Source organism: Pseudophryne corroboree, chromosome 2 (genome assembly GCF_028390025.1).
Source record: "Pseudophryne corroboree isolate aPseCor3 chromosome 2, aPseCor3.hap2, whole genome shotgun sequence".
Classification (NCBI taxonomy): Eukaryota; Metazoa; Chordata; class Amphibia; order Anura; family Myobatrachidae; genus Pseudophryne; species Pseudophryne corroboree.
This window is the reverse complement of record NC_086445.1, coordinates 408,926,124-408,944,201: the sequence shown is the minus strand read 5'-3', so window position 1 is coordinate 408,944,201 and position 18,078 is coordinate 408,926,124. Positions and strand designations below refer to the sequence as shown.

Sequence of the window (18,078 nt, the reverse complement as noted above, 5' to 3'; positions counted from 1 at the left end):
GGGGATGAAAATATAAAGTGTCTATCTTTGCAGACGATATTCTCCTCATTTTGACTAATTCCTTACTGTCGTTCCCCAATCTTCAATCTGAACTACGAACGTATGGCTCCCTTTCTGGGTACAAAGTCAATAGCTCTAAGTCTGAAGCCATGGCTCTTTGTGTCCCTTCACAACAACTCTCTGCGCTCACTACTGCCTTTCCTTTTATTTGGCGTCCCTCAGCGATTCAATACCTTGGCATTTCCATCACTAAGTCATACTCTTCACTATACCAAGCAAACTATTCCCCCATGCTTAAAACATTGATGAAAGACTTATCACATTGGCACTCCCTCTTTATATCTTGGTTTGGTAGAATTAATACAGTTAAAATGAATCTCCTTCCTAGACTGCTGTACCTTTTCCAGACCTTACCCATACCCATTCTGATCTTGGCTTTGGACTCTATGCAAGCCCTCTGCAATCGCTTCATCTGGGCACAGGGTAAACCTCGTATTCATAGAACCATTCTGGCTAAGCCTGTCCCGAATGGTGGACTGGGTCTACCAATACTCTGCTCTTATTATTATGCTGCCCAGCTGAATCATATTGTATCATGGCACTCTGAACCTGGCCGCAAACGATGGGTGGATTTAGAAAATTCCACATTGCAGGGGGGACAGGTAGACGACATAGTTTGGACCAGCCTCGGCCTGTGCGATCCCGACCATACGTTTTACTCTTAAAATATGGGACAAACTTCGTCCCTCTTGGATTTGGCTCAATTTCCCTCACCTATGTCCCGTATTTGGGAGCATCCCCGATTTCCTCCGGGATCAGATGGACATTTGGCTTCCTTCTGGCGGAATCTACATATTACCAGATTTAAACATGTAAAGGGCCAATTTGCTCCATCCTCGTTTGCGGACTTAAAAGCTACGCACTCAATCCCTGCCTCTCGCCACTTTCAATACAACCAAATTATGAGCTTCGTCAACTCGCAATTCCCCTCTAGTAAGCTTCATATGCAGTCTCCCTTTGAACGCCTCTGTTGCTACTCAATAGGTCGCAAAGGTAATTATTCGGTTATTTACCATTCCGTCCTGGCCCCAGACCCTCCTGACCGTGAACCCCACGAACTAGCATTGGAGTCGGATCTCCCGTCCAATTTTGACAGAGAGAATTGACCCACCATTAGGACTAGAATCGCCAAAGCCTCCATTAGCATAACTATCAGAGAGACGTGTTACAAAGTATACAATAGGTGGTATATGGTACCCTCCAAGCTCCACGCCATTTTTCCTTTGACCTCAAATCTTTGCTGGAGAAATTGTGGTGAGGTTGGTTCATTCCCTCTTATATGGTGGTATTGCCCGGTAATTCGGATTTTCTGGGAGCAAGTGTGGGTGCTTCTATTGCAGATTTTGGAGTCTCCAATATCAGGTAACATTGCCACTGCATTACTATGTGCCCCAGTCCCATCAGTTAGCAAGCATCAGGATAAGCTTATTATCATGTATGCAATGCAGCTAAATACTTCATAGCCAAACATTGGAAATCCACAATGGCGCCTTCAACTACTGCCCTTTTTAACCGTATTCACTTTGTTGCTTCACTGGAATACTTCACAAGTTTACAAACCAGCACTGTACCGACCTTCCACAAAATATGGTCCACCTGGTACCTTTTCCATTCCTCCCCTCTCCCTGGACTCTGCTGATATTCCTCTGTTTATATGTACTTTTTCTTTTTTGCTCTCAGAGTATTATCTCTTTTCGATTTCTTTACTTTCCATGCATTGATTGGTTATTTTGTTTTGTTGTGTATTCTACGTCTTTGTGTACTCTCTGCTGCTTATTGCTGCTATGTTGGTTATGTTTTACGATACACCTTTGTATTGACTTTTTTCTCTACTTAAAATAATTTAAAAAAAATTGTTTACAAAAAAAAAACGACATGGTAGGCAAAAACACCTAGGTTAGCTAAAGGCCCATACACACTAGACGAGCCCCCGCAGACACCGATATTGACAGTGGCAGGGACCCAGCTGGGTGCCGGCATTGGCAAGTGCATACACACTTGCCGATGCCAGTGGGGAAGGGAGCGATGGTGGGGGGCGGCGGGGATGAATGACACCCATGCTGCATCTGCAGCAATGCTGTCGTTAACAAGGACCTCCCTCGTCTATACATGTTCAGACGAGGGAAGGGGTCGTTAACAATGTGCGGGAGTGTGCATCGTTAACGACATTGAGTGTACACACTAGACGAGATTGTAAAAGATCTCGCTCAGAAGGGCCATTCTGAGCGATATCTTTTATTTTCTCGTCTAGTGTGTAGAGATGAGCGGGTTCGGTTTCTTTGAATCCGAACCCGCACGAACTTCACTTTTTTTTTCACGGGTCCGAGCGACTCGGATCTTCCCGCCTTGCTCGGTTAACCCGAGCGCGCCCGAACGTCATCATGACGCTGTCGGATTCTCGCGAGACTCGGATTCTATATAAGGAGCCGCGCGTCGCCGCCATTTTCACACGTGCATTGAGATTGATAGGGAGAGGACGTGGCTGGCGTCCTCTCCATTTAGATTAGATTTAGAAGAGAGAGAGAGAGAGAGATTGCTGTGATACTGTAGATTAGAAGAGAGTGCAGACAGAGTTTAGTGACTGACGACCACAGTGACCAGTGACCACCAGAGACAGTGCAGTTGTTTGTTTTATTTAATATATCCGTTCTCTGCCTGAAAAAAACGATACACAGTCACACAGTGACTCAGTCTGTGTGCACTGCTCAGCCCAGTGTGCTGCACATCAATGTATTGTATATAAAGCTTATAATTGTGGGGGAGACTGGGGAGCACTGCAGGTTGTTATAGCAGGAGCCAGGAGTACATGATAAATAATATTATATTAAAATTAAACAGTGCACACTTTTGCTGCAGGAGTGCCACTGCCAGTGTGACTAGTGGTGACCAGTGCCTGACCACCAGTATATTAGTAGTATTGTATACTATCTCTTTATCAACCAGTCTATATTAGCAGCAGACACAGTACAGTGCGGTAGTTCACGGCTGTGGCTACCTCTGTGTCGGCACTCGGCAGGCAGTCCGTCCAACCATAATTGTATTATAATATATACCACCTAACCGTGGTTTTTTTTTCATTCTTTATACCGTCGTCATACTAGTTGTTACGAGTATACTACTATCTCTTTATCAACCAGTGTACAGTGCGGTAGTTCACGGCTGTGGCTACCTCTGTGTCGGCACTCGGCAGGCAGTCCGTCCAACCATAATTGTATTATATACCACCTAACCGTGGTTTTTTTTTCATTCTTTATACCGTCGTCATACTAGTTGTTACGAGTATACTACTATCTCTTTATCAACCAGTGTACAGTGCGGTAGTTCACGGCTGTGGCTACCTCTGTGTCGGCACTCGGCAGGCAGTCCGTCCAACCATAATTGTATTATAATATATACCACCTAACCGTGGTTTTTTTTTCATTCTTTATACCGTCGTCATACTAGTTGTTACGAGTATACTACTATCTCTTTATCAACCAGTGTACAGTGCGGTAGTTCACGGCTGTGGCTACCTCTGTGTCGGCACTCGGCAGGCAGTCCGTCCATCCATAATTGTATTATAATATATACCACCTAACCGTGGTTTTTTTTTCATTCTTTATACCGTCGTCATACTAGTTGTTACGAGTATACTACTATCTCTTTATCAACCAGTGTACAGTGCGGTAGTTCACGGCTGTGGCTACCTCTGTGTCGGCACTCGGCAGGCAGTCCGTCCAACCATAATTGTATTATAATATATACCACCTAACCGTGGTTTTTTTTTCATTCTTTATACCGTCGTCATACTAGTTGTTACGAGTATACTACTATCTCTTTATCAACCAGTGTACAGTGCGGTAGTTCACGGCTGTGGCTACCTCTGTGTCGGCACTCGGCAGGCAGTCCGTCCAACCATAATTGTATTATAATATATACCACCTAACCGTGGTTTTTTTTTCATTCTTTATACCGTCGTCATACTAGTTGTTACGAGTATACTACTATCTCTTTATCAACCAGTGTACAGTGCGGTAGTTCACGGCTGTGGCTACCTCTGTGTCGGCACTCGGCAGGCAGTCCGTCCATCCATAATTGTATTATAATATATACCACCTAACCGTGGTTTTTTTTTCATTCTTTATACCGTCGTCATACTAGTTGTTACGAGTATACTACTATCTCTTTATCAACCAGTGTACAGTGCGGTAGTTCACGGCTGTGGCTACCTCTGTGTCGGCACTCGGCAGGCAGTCCGTCCAACCATAATTGTATTATAATATATACCACCTAACCGTGGTTTTTTTTTCATTCTTTATACCGTCGTCATACTAGTTGTTACGAGTATACTACTATCTCTTTATCAACCAGTGTACAGTGCGGTAGTTCACGGCTGTGGCTACCTCTGTGTCGGCACTCGGCAGGCAGTCCGTCCAACCATAATTGTATTATAATATATACCACCTAACCGTGGTTTTTTTTTCATTCTTTATACCGTCGTCATACTAGTTGTTACGAGTATACTACTATCTCTTTATCAACCAGTGTACAGTGCGGTAGTTCACGGCTGTGGCTACCTCTGTGTCGGCACTCGGCAGGCAGTCCGTCCATCCATAATTGTATTATATACCACCTAACCGTGGTTTTTTTATACCACCTAACCGTGGCAGTCCGTCCATAATTGTATACTAGTATCCAATCCATCCATCTCCATTGTTTACCTGAGGTGCCTTTTAGTTCTGCCTATAAAATATGGAGAACAAAAAAGTTGAGGTTCCAAAATTAGGGAAAGATCAAGATCCACTTCCACCTCGTGCTGAAGCTGCTGCCACTAGTCATGGCCGAGACGATGAAATGCCAGCAACGTCGTCTGCCAAGGCCGATGCCCAATGTCATAGTACAGAGCATGTCAAATCCAAAACACCAAATATCAGAAAAAAAAGGACTCCAAAACCTAAAATAAAATTGTCGGAGGAGAAGCGTAAACTTGCCAATATGCCATTTACCACACGGAGTGGCAAGGAACGGCTGAGGCCCTGGCCTATGTTCATGGCTAGTGGTTCAGCTTCACATGAGGATGGAAGCACTCAGCCTCTCGCTAGAAAACTGAAAAGACTCAAGCTGGCAAAAGCACCGCAAAGAACTGTGCGTTCTTTGAAATCCCAAATCCACAAGGAGAGTCCAATTGTGTCGGTTGCGATGCCTGACCTTCCCAACACTGGACGTGAAGAGCATGCGCCTTCCACCATTTGCACGCCCCCTGCAAGTGCTGGAAGGAGCACCCGCAGTCCAGTTCCTGATAGTCAGATTGAAGATGTCAGTGTTGAAGTACACCAGGATGAGGAGGATATGGGTGTTGCTGGCGCTGGGGAGGAAATTGACCAGGAGGATTCTGATGGTGAGGTGGTTTGTTTAAGTCAGGCACCCGGGGAGACACCTGTTGTCCGTGGGAGGAATATGGCCGTTGACATGCCAGGTGAAAATACCAAAAAAATCAGCTCTTCGGTGTGGAGGTATTTCACCAGAAATGCGGACAACAGGTGTCAAGCCGTGTGTTCCCTTTGTCAAGCTGTAATAAGTAGGGGTAAGGACGTTAACCACCTCGGAACATCCTCCCTTATACGTCACCTGCAGCGCATTCATAATAAGTCAGTGACAAGTTCAAAAACTTTGGGTGACAGCGGAAGCAGTCCACTGACCAGTAAATCCCTTCCTCTTGTAACCAAGCTCACGCAAACCACCCCACCAACTCCCTCAGTGTCAATTTCCTCCTTCCCCAGGAATGCCAATAGTCCTGCAGGCCATGTCACTGGCAAGTCTGACGAGTCCTCTCCTGCCTGGGATTCCTCCGATGCATCCTTGCGTGTAACGCCTACTGCTGCTGGCGCTGCTGTTGTTGCCGCTGGGAGTCGATGGTCATCCCAGAGGGGAAGTCGTAAGCCCACTTGTACTACTTCCAGTAAGCAATTGACTGTTCAACAGTCCTTTGCGAGGAAGATGAAATATCACAGCAGTCATCCTACTGCAAAGCGGATAACTGAGTCCTTGACAACTATGTTGGTGTTAGACATGCGTCCGGTATCCGCCGTTAGTTCACAGGGAACTAGACAATTTATTGAGGCAGTGTGCCCCCGTTACCAAATACCATCTAGGTTCCACTTCTCTAGGCAGGCGATACCGAGAATGTACACGGACGTCAGAAAAAGACTCACCAGTGTCCTAAAAAATGCAGTTGTACCCAATGTCCACTTAACCACGGACATGTGGACAAGTGGAGCAGGGCAGGGTCAGGACTATATGACTGTGACAGCCCACTGGGTAGATGTATGGACTCCCGCCGCAAGAACAGCAGCGGCGGCACCAGTAGCAGCATCTCGCAAACGCCAACTCTTTCCTAGGCAGGCTACGCTTTGTATCACCGCTTTCCAGAATACGCACACAGCTGAAAACCTCTTACGGCAACTGAGGAAGATCATCGCGGAATGGCTTACCCCAATTGGACTCTCCTGTGGATTTGTGGCATCGGACAACGCCAGCAATATTGTGTGTGCATTAAATATGGGCAAATTCCAGCACGTCCCATGTTTTGCACATACCTTGAATTTGGTGGTGCAGAATTTTTTAAAAAACGACAGGGGCGTGCAAGAGATGCTGTCGGTGGCCAGAAAAATTGCGGGACACTTTCGGCGTACAGGCACCACGTACAGAAGACTGGAGCACCACCAAAAACTACTGAACCTGCCCTGCCATCATCTGAAGCAAGAAGTGGTAACGAGGTGGAATTCAACCCTCTATATGCTTCAGAGGTTGGAGGAGCAGCAAAAGGCCATTCAAGCCTATACAATTGAGCACGATATAGGAGATGGAATGCACCTGTCTCAAGTGCAGTGGAGAATGATTTCAACGTTGTGCAAGGTTCTGATGCCCTTTGAACTTGCCACACGTGAAGTCAGTTCAGACACTGCCAGCCTGAGTCAGGTCATTCCCCTCATCAGGCTTTTGCAGAAGAAGCTGGAGGCATTGAAGAAGGAGCTAACACGGAGCGATTCCGCTAGGCATGTGGGACTTGTGGATGCAGCCCTTAATTCGCTTAACAAGGATTCACGGGTGGTCAATCTGTTGAAATCAGAGCACTACATTTTGGCCACCGTGCTCGATCCTAGATTTAAAGCCTACCTTGGATCTCTCTTTCCGGCAGACACAGGTCTGCTGGGGTTGAAAGACCTGCTGGTGACAAAATTGTCAAGTCAAGCGGAACGCGACCTGTCAACATCTCCTCCTTCACATTCTCCCGCAACTGGGGGTGCGAGGAAAAGGCTCAGAATTCCGAGCCCACCCGCTGGCGGTGATGCAGGGCAGTCTGGAGCGACTGCTGATGCTGACATCTGGTCCGGACTGAAGGACCTGACAACGATTACGGACATGTCGTCTACTGTCACTGCATATGATTCTCTCAACATTGATAGAATGGTGGAGGATTATATGAGTGACCGCATCCAAGTAGGCACGTCACACAGTCCGTACTTATACTGGCAGGAAAAAGAGGCAATTTGGAGGCCCTTGCACAAACTGGCTTTATTCTACCTAAGTTGCCCTCCCACAAGTGTGTACTCCGAAAGAGTGTTTAGTGCCGCCGCTCACCTTGTCAGCAATCGGCGTACGAGGTTACATCCAGAAAATGTGGAGAAGATGATGTTCATTAAAATGAATTATAATCAATTCCTCCGCGGAGACATTGACCAGCAGCAATTGCCTCCACAAAGTACACAGGGAGCTGAGATGGTGGATTCCAGTGGGGACGAATTGATAATCTGTGAGGAGGGGGATGTACACGGTGATATATCGGAGGGTGAAGATGAGGTGGACATCTTGCCTCTGTAGAGCCAGTTTGTGCAAGGAGAGATTAATTGCTTCTTTTTTGGGGGGGGTCCAAACCAACCCGTCATATCAGTCACAGTCGTGTGGCAGACCCTGTCACTGAAATGATGGGTTGGTTAAAGTGTGCATGTCCTGTTTTGTTTATACAACATAAGGGTGGGTGGGAGGGCCCAAGGATAATTCCATCTTGCACCTCTTTTTTCTTTTCTTTTTCTTTGCATCATGTGCTGATTGGGGAGGGTTTTTTGGAAGGGACATCCTGCGTGACACTGCAGTGCCACTCCTAGATGGGCCCGGTGTTTGTGTCGGCCACTAGGGTCGCTAATCTTACTCACACAGCTACCTCATTGCGCCTCTTTTTTTCTTTGCGTCATGTGCTGTTTGGGGAGGGTTTTTTGGAAGGGACATCCTGCGTGACACTGCAGTGCCACTCCTAGATGTGCCCGGTGTTTGTGTCGGCCACTAGGGTCGCTAATCTTACTCACACAGCTACCTCATTGCGCCTCTTTTTTTCTTTGCGTCATGTGCTGTTTGGGGAGGGTTTTTTGGAAGGGACATCCTGCGTGACACTGCAGTGCCACTCCTAGATGTGCCCGGTGTTTGTGTCGGCCACTAGGGTCGCTAATCTTACTCACACAGTCAGCTACCTCATTGCGCCTCTTTTTTTCTTTGCGTCATGTGCTGTTTGGGGAGGGTTTTTTGGAAGGGCCATCCTGCGTGACACTGCAGTGCCACTCCTAGATGGGCCCGGTGTTTGTGTCGGCCACTAGGGTCGCTAATCTTACTCACACAGCTACCTCATTGCGCCTCTTTTTTTCTTTGCGTCATGTGCTGTTTGGGGAGGGTTTTTTGGAAGGGACATCCTGCGTGACACTGCAGTGCCACTCCTAGATGGGCCCGGTGTTTGTGTCGGCCACTAGGGTCGCTTATCTTACTCACACAGCGACCTCGGTGCAAATTTTAGGACTAAAAATAATATTGTGAGGTGTGAGGTATTCAGAATAGACTGAAAATGAGTGTAAATTATGGTTTTTGAGGTTAATAATACTTTGGGATCAAAATGACCCCCAAATTCTATGATTTAAGCTGTTTTTTAGTGTTTTTGGAAAAAAACACCCGAATCCAAAACACACCCGAATCCGACAAAAATAATTCGGTGAGGTTTTGCCAAAACGCGTTCGAACCCAAAACACGGCCGCGGAACCGAACCCAAAACCAAAACACAAAACCCGAAAAATTTCAGGCGCTCATCTCTAGTGTGTATGGGCCTTACGAATCAACTTTCACTTTGATAAATAGATGTCATGTTCATAATATTCTTTTCTAGTTATTTTTCATTAATTAAAAAAATAAATCTAATTATATAGTTCCAGGAATGAAACATAATGGCCTCTAATAAAGATTACCATATTGTGAATTGTTTTAAGATAAATCAATAAAGATTTGTTAAATTTTAATTAATATGCAAAAAAACATACAAAATAAGTAGCCTCAGCAGTTCACTAGAATATTATTATTTATTTCTTCCTTGTTTTATAAAACAACATGGCATGTGCGATTTGTGTCGATTTTATTGCTATCGCATGGGAAGTCGCTTCAGAAGTCATATTTTGAATGCGCTATAATTTGCAGTAGAATGTCTCACAAGATGCATGCCAGCACAAATCAACTCATGCCTCAATCTGCTCCACATGTCGCCGTAATGAGACAGAATCTCCAATAAACTGGCACAGGACACATGAAATTTGCAATGGTTGAGAGTTGAGAGTGAGTACTGCAGGTAACTTGCTGGGCTTTTATTAGCATTCTGATTGAGGTGCATTCGTTGTGCAATCTTAATGGGGCTTTGGTTGGGACTTAGGTAAAAAAATGGTTCATACATGTCAGCATGCTCAAAAAAAAAGTGCATTGATTTCATGCATTAAGGTGACATTTTGCAGTGATTTTGGTGTGAACTGGAGTGATTTTGCAAAGATGATTCTTAGTAAATGTGCAAATTTCACTAATACCAATGTTATTTGGACGGTGTTTGTACCGATGGTGAATTGACATGATTTGGAGTCCAAAGTTGCATTGGAGTCCAAATTCGCGATTATCAAAGTTGTGGCTTTTTCGCGACAAAAAAAAAAAAAAGAAATGGCAAATCATCCAAAGTCAACATTTAGTAAATAGGGGGAATACAATAGGGGGAATATTATCAATAGCGATTTCAATGTTCTTTTGTTTACAGTTCATTTTTTCTTCTCTTTTTAAAAACAGAAGTTCGACATACTGCAAACAGATTATTACAAAAGTAAAAGTGTTTAAAAATGATGATGGACTGTGTTATAATCATGACCAACTGTACTCTGACAATCTAATTTTGGGACTTCCATTAACAATTGAATGTCCAAAAATAGACAACTTTTTCAAGATAAAATGGTTTAAGGTAATTTGTTTTTCTAAAATGAAATATTATTTACAGTGCACATTTCTCTGACGTCCTAGTGGATGCTGGGAACTCCGTAAGGACCATGGGGATTAGCGGCTCCGCAGGAGACTGGGCACAAATAGAAAGCTTTAGTACTACCTGGTGTGCACGGGCTCCTCCCCCTATGACCCTCCTCCAAGCCTCAGTTAGATTTTTGTGCCCGAACGAGAAGGGTGCACACTAGGGGCTCTCCTGAGCTTCTTAGTGAAAGTTTTAGTTTAGGTTTTTTATTTTCAGTGAGACCTGCTGGCAACAGGCTCACTGCATCGAGGGACTAAGGGGAGAAGAAGCGAACTCACCTGCGTGCAGAGTGGATTGGGCTTCTTGGCTACTGGACACCATTAGCTCCAGAGGGACAGCTCACAGGCCCAGTCTTGGAGCTCGCTCCCGGAGCCGCGCCGCCGGCCCCCTTACAGAGCCAGAAGCAAGAAGAGTCCGGCAAATCGGCGGCAGAAGACATCCTGTCTCCCACAAGGTAGCGCACAGCACTGCAGCTGTGCGCCATTGCTTCTCAGCACACTTCACACTCCGGTCACTGATGGTGCAGGGCGCTAGGGGGGGGCGCCCTGAGCAGCAATAGAAACACCTTGGCTGGCTAAAAATACATCACATATAGCTCCTGGGCTATATGGATGAATTTTAACCCCTGCCAGATTTTCACAAAAAAGCGGGAGAAAGGCCGCCGAGAAGGGGGCGGAGCCTATCTCCTCAGCACACAGGCGCCATTTTCCCTCACAGCTCCGCTGGAAGGACGTCTCCCTGACTCTCCCCTGCAGTCCTGCACTACAGAAACAGGGTAAAAAAGAGAGGGGGGCACTAATTGGCGGGTGATTAACAATACAGCAGCTATAAGGGAGAAACACTTATATAAGGTTGTCCCTATATCTATATATAGCGCTCTGGTGTGTGCTGGCATACTCTCCCTCTGTCTCCCCAAAGGGCTAGTGGGGTCCTGTCCTCTATCAGAGCATTCCCTGTGCGTGTGCTGTGTGTCGGTACGTTTGTGTCGACATGTATGAGGAGGAAAATGATGTGGAGGCGGGGCAATTGCCTATAATAGAGATGTCACCCCCTAAGGAGTCGACACCTGAGTGGATGGCTTTATGGAAGGATTTACGTGACAGTGTCAGCTCCTTACAAAAGACGGTTGATGACATGAGACAGCCGACTAATCAGCTGGTCCCTGTCCAGGCGTCTCAAAAACCATCAGGGTCTCTAAAAAGGCCGTTACCTCAGGTGGTGGATACTGACGTCGACACGGATACTGACTCCAGTGTCGACGGTGAGGAGACAGACGTGACTTCCAGTAGGGCCACACGTTACATGATCACGGCAATGAGAGAGGTGTTAAACATTTCTGATACTGCAAGTACCACTAAAAAGGGTATTATGTGGGGTGTGAAAAAACTACCTGTAGTTTTTCCTGAATCAGACGAATTAAATGAGGTGTGTGATGAAGCGTGGGTTTCCCCCGATAAAAAACTGATAATTTCAAAAAAGTTATTGGCATTATACCCTTTCCCGCCAGAGGTTAGGGCGTGTTGGGAAACACCCCCTAGAGTGGATAAAGCGCTCACACGCTTATCAAAACAAGTGGCGTTACCGTCTCCTGATACGGCCGCCCTCAAGGAACCAGGTGACAGAAAACTGGAGAATATCCTTAAAAGTATATACACACATACTGGTGTTATACTGCGACCAGCAATCGCCTCAGCCTGGATGTGCAGCGCTGGGGTGGCTTGGTCGGATTCCCTGACTGAAAATATTGATACCCTGGATAGGGACAGTATATTGTTGACTATAGAGCATTTAAAAGATGCATTTCTATATATGCGAGATGCACAGAGGGATATTTCCACTCTGGCTTCAAGAGTGAGTGCGCTGTCCATTTCTGCCAGAAGAGGATTATGGACGCGACAGTGGTCAGGTGATGCGGACTCTAAACGGCATAGGGAAATATTGCCTTATAAAGGGGAGGAGTTATTTGGGGTCGGTCTATCGGACCTGGTGGCCACGGCAACTGCTGGGAAATCCACATTTTTACCCCAGGTAACCTCTCAACATAAGAAGACGCCGTCTTATCCGGCTCAGTCCTTTCGTCCCCATAAGGGCAAGCGGGCAAAAGGTTCCTCTTTTCTGCCCCGGGGCAGAGGAAGGGGAAAAAGACTGCAACAGACAGCCACTTCCCAGGAACAAAAGCCCTCCCCCGCTTCTGCCAAGTCCTCAGCATGACGCTGGGGCCTTACAAGCGGACTCAGGCACGGTGGGGGCCCGTCTCAAGAATTTCAGCGCGCAGTGGGCTCACTCACAAGTGGACCCCTGGATCCTGCAAGTAGTATCTCAGGGGTACAAATTGGAGTTCGAGACGTCTCCCCCTCGCCGGTTCCTGAAGTCTGCTTTACCAACGTCTCCCTCCGACAGGGAGGCAGTATTGGAGGCAGTTCACAAGCTGTATTCCCAGCAGGTGATAATCAAGGTACCCCTCCTGCAACAAGGGAAGGGGTATTATTCCACGCTGTTTGTGGTACCGAAGCCGGACGGCTCGGTGAGACCAATTTTAAATCTGAAGTCTTTGAACACTTACATACAGAGGTTCAAATTCAAGATGGAGTCACTCAGAGCAGTGATCGCGAACCTGGAAGAGGGGGACTATATGGTGTCTCTGGACATCAAAGATGCCTACCTCCATGTCCCCATTTACCCTTCTCATCAAGGGTACCTCAGGTTTGTAGTACAAAACTGTCACTATCAGACGCTGCCGTTTGGATTATCCACGGCACCTCGGGTCTTTACCAAGGTAATGGCCGAAATGATGATTCTTCTTCGAAGAAAAGGCATTTTAATTATCCCTTACTTGGACGATCTCCTGATAAGAGCAAGATCCAGAGAACAGTTAGTAGTCGGAGTAGCCCTATCTCAGGTAGTGCTACGGCAGCACGGCTGGATTCTAAATATCCCAAAATCGCAGCTGGTTCTGACAACACGTCTTCTGTTCCTAGGGATGATTCTGGACACAGTCCAGAAAAAGGTGTTCCTTCCGGAGGAGAAAGCCAGGGAGTTATCCGAACTGGTCAGAAACCTCCTGAAACCGGGGCAAGTCTCAGTGCATCAATGCACAAGAGTCTTGGGAAAGATGGTAGCTTCCTACGAAGCGATTCCATTCGGCAGATTCCACGCAAGAACGTTCCAGTGGGATCTGCTGGACAAATGGTCCGGATCGCATCTTCAGATGCATCAGCGGATAACCCTGTCTCCAAGGACAAGGGTGTCTCTTCTGTGGTGGTTGCAGAGGGCTCATCTTCTAGAGGGCCGCAGATTCGGCATTCAGGACTGGGTCCTGGTGACTACGGATGCCAGCCTGAGAGGCTGGGGAGCAGTCACACAAGGAAGAAATTTCCAGGGCTTGTGGTCAAGCCTGGAGACGTCACTTCACATAAATATCCTGGAGCTAAGGGCCATCTACAATGCTCTAAGCCTAGCACGACCTCTGCTTCAAGGTCAGCCGGTGCTGATTCAGTCAGACAACATCACGGCAGTCGCCCACGTAAACAGACAGGGCGGCACAAGAAGCAGGAGGGCAATGGCAGAAGTTGCAAGGATTCTTCGCTGGGCGGAAAATCATGTGATAGCACTGTCAGCAGTGTTCATTCCGGGAGTGGACAACTGGGAAGCAGACTTCCTCAGCAGGCACGACCTCCACCCGGGAGAGTGGGGACTTCACCCAGAAGTCTTCCACATGATTGTGAACCGTTGGGAAAAACCAAAGGTGGACATGATGGCGTCACGCCTCAACAAAAAACTAGACAGGTATTGCGCCAGGTCACGGGACCCTCAGGCAATAGCTGTGGACGCTCTGGTAACACCGTGGGTGTACCAGTCAGTGTATGTGTTCCCTCCTCTGCCTCTCATACCCAAGGTACTGAGAATCATAAGAAGGAGAGGAGTAAGGACTATACTCGTGGCTCCGGATTGGCCAAGAAGGACTTGGTACCCGGAACTTCAAGAGATGCTCACGGAGGACCCGTGGCCTCTACCTCTACGAAGGGACCTGCTCCAGCAGGGGCCCTGTCTGTTCCAAGACTTACCGCGGCTGCGTTTGACGGCATGGCGGTTGAACGCCGGATCCTGAAGGAAAAAGGCATTCCGGATGAGGTCATCCCTATCCTGATAAAAGCCAGGAAGGATGTAACCGTGCAGCATTATCACCGTATTTGGCGTAAATATGTTGCGTGGTGCGAGGCCAGGAAGGCCCCTACAGAGGAATTTCAACTGGGTCGTTTCCTGCATTTCCTGCAAACAGGACTGTCTATGGGCCTAAAATTAGGGTCCATTAAGGTTCAAATTTCGGCCCTGTCGATCTTCTTCCAAAAAGAACTGGCTTCAGTTCCTGAAGTTCAGACATTTTTCAAAGGGGTGCTGCATATACAGCCTCCTTTTGTGCCTCCAGTGGCACCTTGGGATCTCAATGTGGTTTTGGGGTTCCTAAAATCACATTGGTTTGAACCACTCACCACTGTGGACTTAAAGTATCTCACATGGAAAGTGGTAATGCTATTGGCCCTGGCTTCAGCCAGGCGCGTGTCAGAAATGGCGGCTTTATCCTATAAAAGCCCTTACCTCATTTTTCATACGGACAGGGCAGAATTGAGGACTCGTCCTCAATTTCTCCCTAAGGTGGTTTCAGCGTTTCACCTGAACCAGCCTATTGTGGTACCTGCAGCTACTAGGGACTTGGAGGACTCCAAGTTACTGGACGTAGTCAGGGCCCTGAAAATATACGTTTCCAGGACGGCTGGAGTCAGAAAATCTGACTCGCTGTTTATCCTGTATGCACCCAACAAGCTGGGTGCTCCTGCTTCTAAGCAGACTATTGCTCGTTGGATTTGTAGTACAATTCAGCTTGCACATTCTGTGGCAGGCCTGCCACAGCCAAAATCTGTAAAAGCCCATTCCACACGGAAAGTGGGCTCATCTTGGGCGGCCGCCCGAGGGGTCTCGGCTTTACAACTTTGCCGAGCAGCTACTTGGTCAGGGGCAAATACGTTTGCTAAATTCTACAAATTTGATACCCTGGCTGAGGAGGACCTGGAGTTCTCTCATTCGGTGCTGCAGAGTCATCCGCACTCTCCCGCCCGTTTGGGAGCTTTGGTATAATCCCCATGGTCCTTACGGAGTTCCCAGCATCCACTAGGACGTCAGAGAAAATAAGAATTTACTTACCGATAATTCTATTTCTCATAGTCCGTAGTGGATGCTGGGCGCCCATCCCAAGTGCGGATTGTCTGCAATACTTGTACATAGTTATTGTTAACTAAATCGGGTTATTGTTGTAGTGAGTAGAGATGAGCGGATTCGGTTTTACTCTGTCGTTTTGAGAACCGAGTAAAACCGAGTAAAACCGAATCCGCTCATCTCTAGTAGTGAGCCATCTTTTCTAGAGGCTCCTCTGTTTATCATACTGTTAACTGGGTTCAGATCACAAGTTATACGGTGTGATTGGTGTGGCTGGTATGAGTCTTACCCGGGATTCAAAATCCTTCCTTATTGTGTACGCTCGTCCGGGCACAGTATCCTAACTGAGGCTTGGAGGAGAGTCATAGGGGGAGGAGCCAGTGCACACCAGGTAGTACTAAAGCTTTCTATTTGTGCCCAGTCTCCTGCGGAGCCGCTAATCCCCATGGTCCTTACGGAGTTCCCAGCATCCACTACGGACTATGAGAAATAGAATTATCGGTAAGTAAATTCTTATTTTTACTGCCATTATCATCTTTTACTGTATGCAAATAAGTGTGCCTTTACTACTTTCATTTATTTGTGAGGTATAGAAATGGTAGTATACTGTGCTGTTATATAAATATGCTGGAATGTTATTGTATCTAAAGCCAGGCCTGGGAGAAATTGTATCAGGAATACAAACCTTCATCCATTGCCCCAGGGATCACATCAGCAGTGGGGCATATCTAACAGAGAGCCACATAGTACAGGGTGTAGTACGGCTGACCGGCGGTCTCCTGACCGCCGGTCAGCTTACTGACGCCGGGATCCCGGCAGCATACCGATGCCGGAATCCCGGCGGGGAGGGGAGAGTGCAGCAAGCCCCTTGCGGGCTCGCTGCGCTCGCCACGCTGCGGGCACGGTGGCGACCTGCGGTCGCCACGGGTTCTAATCCCACTCTATGGGTGTCGTGGACACCCACGAGTGGAAATAGTCCCTGTTGGTCGGCATGCCGACCATCGGGACAGTGACCCGTCGGGCTGGTGGAGGAGGTCATGTGACTGTCGGTCAGCTGACCGGCGGTCACATGAATACCACCCATAGTACAATGTAAATCACATCACAATGCAATGCTACAGAGCATCATGTTAATCACAATATTATATGTATGGATTCCCATGTTCTAAGAGACAACTGCTATATTAGTTACTATTGTACAGTACATCAAAAGCTTCTTTTTGTTTATCTTGGCTGACTGCTGCAATTGTTTAGAGCTTACTGCATTTTAGGGGAATTCTTCTTTGAGTTTTATGATTTTTTCCCCTCCAATTATTGACACTATGTAATACACTATTTCTGTACAGGAATGCCAGCCTTTGGAACTAGACGGTAACAAATATTATGCTAGTAGGAACCTCTTGAATATCAAGAATGTGACATTGCTAGATAAAGGTTATTACACATGTGAAGCCACCGTCAAATATAATGATACAGAATATATTATCTCACGGACCATTCATTACTCCATTAAAGGTAATTATGAAAACATTTTCTATAACATTATTCTAAATTGATCTAAATTTTATCTGACTTATTATTTCTTTAAAAAAAATTTGTGATTAATATAAATGATACTACAAACTCCAGATAGCAATCTATAAATCACCTAAGATGTTTCTCAGACACTTCACCAAGCAATTGTACGGATACATCCATGACGCCTTTTAGCTCACCGCACGCCCCTGCATCCTAGAGTGGTGGGAAAAATGCAGAGCCTATTACAGGCTTCTGGGTCATTGATATAACCTTTTAATGTAATAACCTTTTCATGTCGTGTTCCACTTGGAGGGAGGTCTATACTAGAGATGTGCAGCTGGCGTTTTTCGGGTTTGTGTTTTGGTTTTGGATTCGGTTCCGTGGTCGTGTTTTGGATTCGGACGTGTTTTGGCAAAACCTCCCTTTCGAATTTTTGTCGGATTTGGGTGCGTTTTGGATTCAGGTTTTTTTTCTTCAAAAAACCCTCAAAAAACAGCTTAAATCATAGAATTTGGGGGTAATTTTGATCCTATAGTATTATTAACCTCAATAACCATAATTTCCACTAATTTACAGTCTATTCTGAACACCTCACACCTCACAATATTATTTTTAGTCCTAAAATTTGCACCGAGGTCGCTGTGTGACTAAGCTAAGTAACCCAAGTGGGCGGCACAAACACCTGCCCATCTAGGAGTGGCACTGCAGTGTCAGACAGGATGTCACTTAAAAAAATAGTCCCCAAACAGCACATGATGCAAAGATAAATAAATAAAAAAAAGAGGTGCAAGATGGAATTGTCCTTGGGCCCTCCCACCCACACTTATGTTGTATAAACAGGACATGCACACTTTAAAAAAACCATCATTTCAGCGACAGGGTCTGCCACACGACTGTGGCTGAAATGATTGGTTGGTTTGGGGCCCCACCAAAAAAAAGCA

At 46.5% G+C, this 18,078-nt stretch overlaps 1 protein-coding gene across 1 annotated transcript in view; it reads left to right on the top strand.

The window, feature by feature from the left end:
• The window catches only part of LOC134992212 (interleukin-1 receptor type 1-like), a 68,009-nt gene that overhangs the window by 17,862 nt on the left and 32,069 nt on the right, over positions 1-18,078 (top strand). The window contains exons 4-5 of the mRNA XM_063950768.1: positions 10,177-10,345; positions 16,966-17,134. Of these exons, the coding sequence (XP_063806838.1) occupies positions 10,177-10,345; positions 16,966-17,134 (338 nt within the window). The remainder of the gene's footprint in view (positions 1-10,176; positions 10,346-16,965; positions 17,135-18,078) is intronic.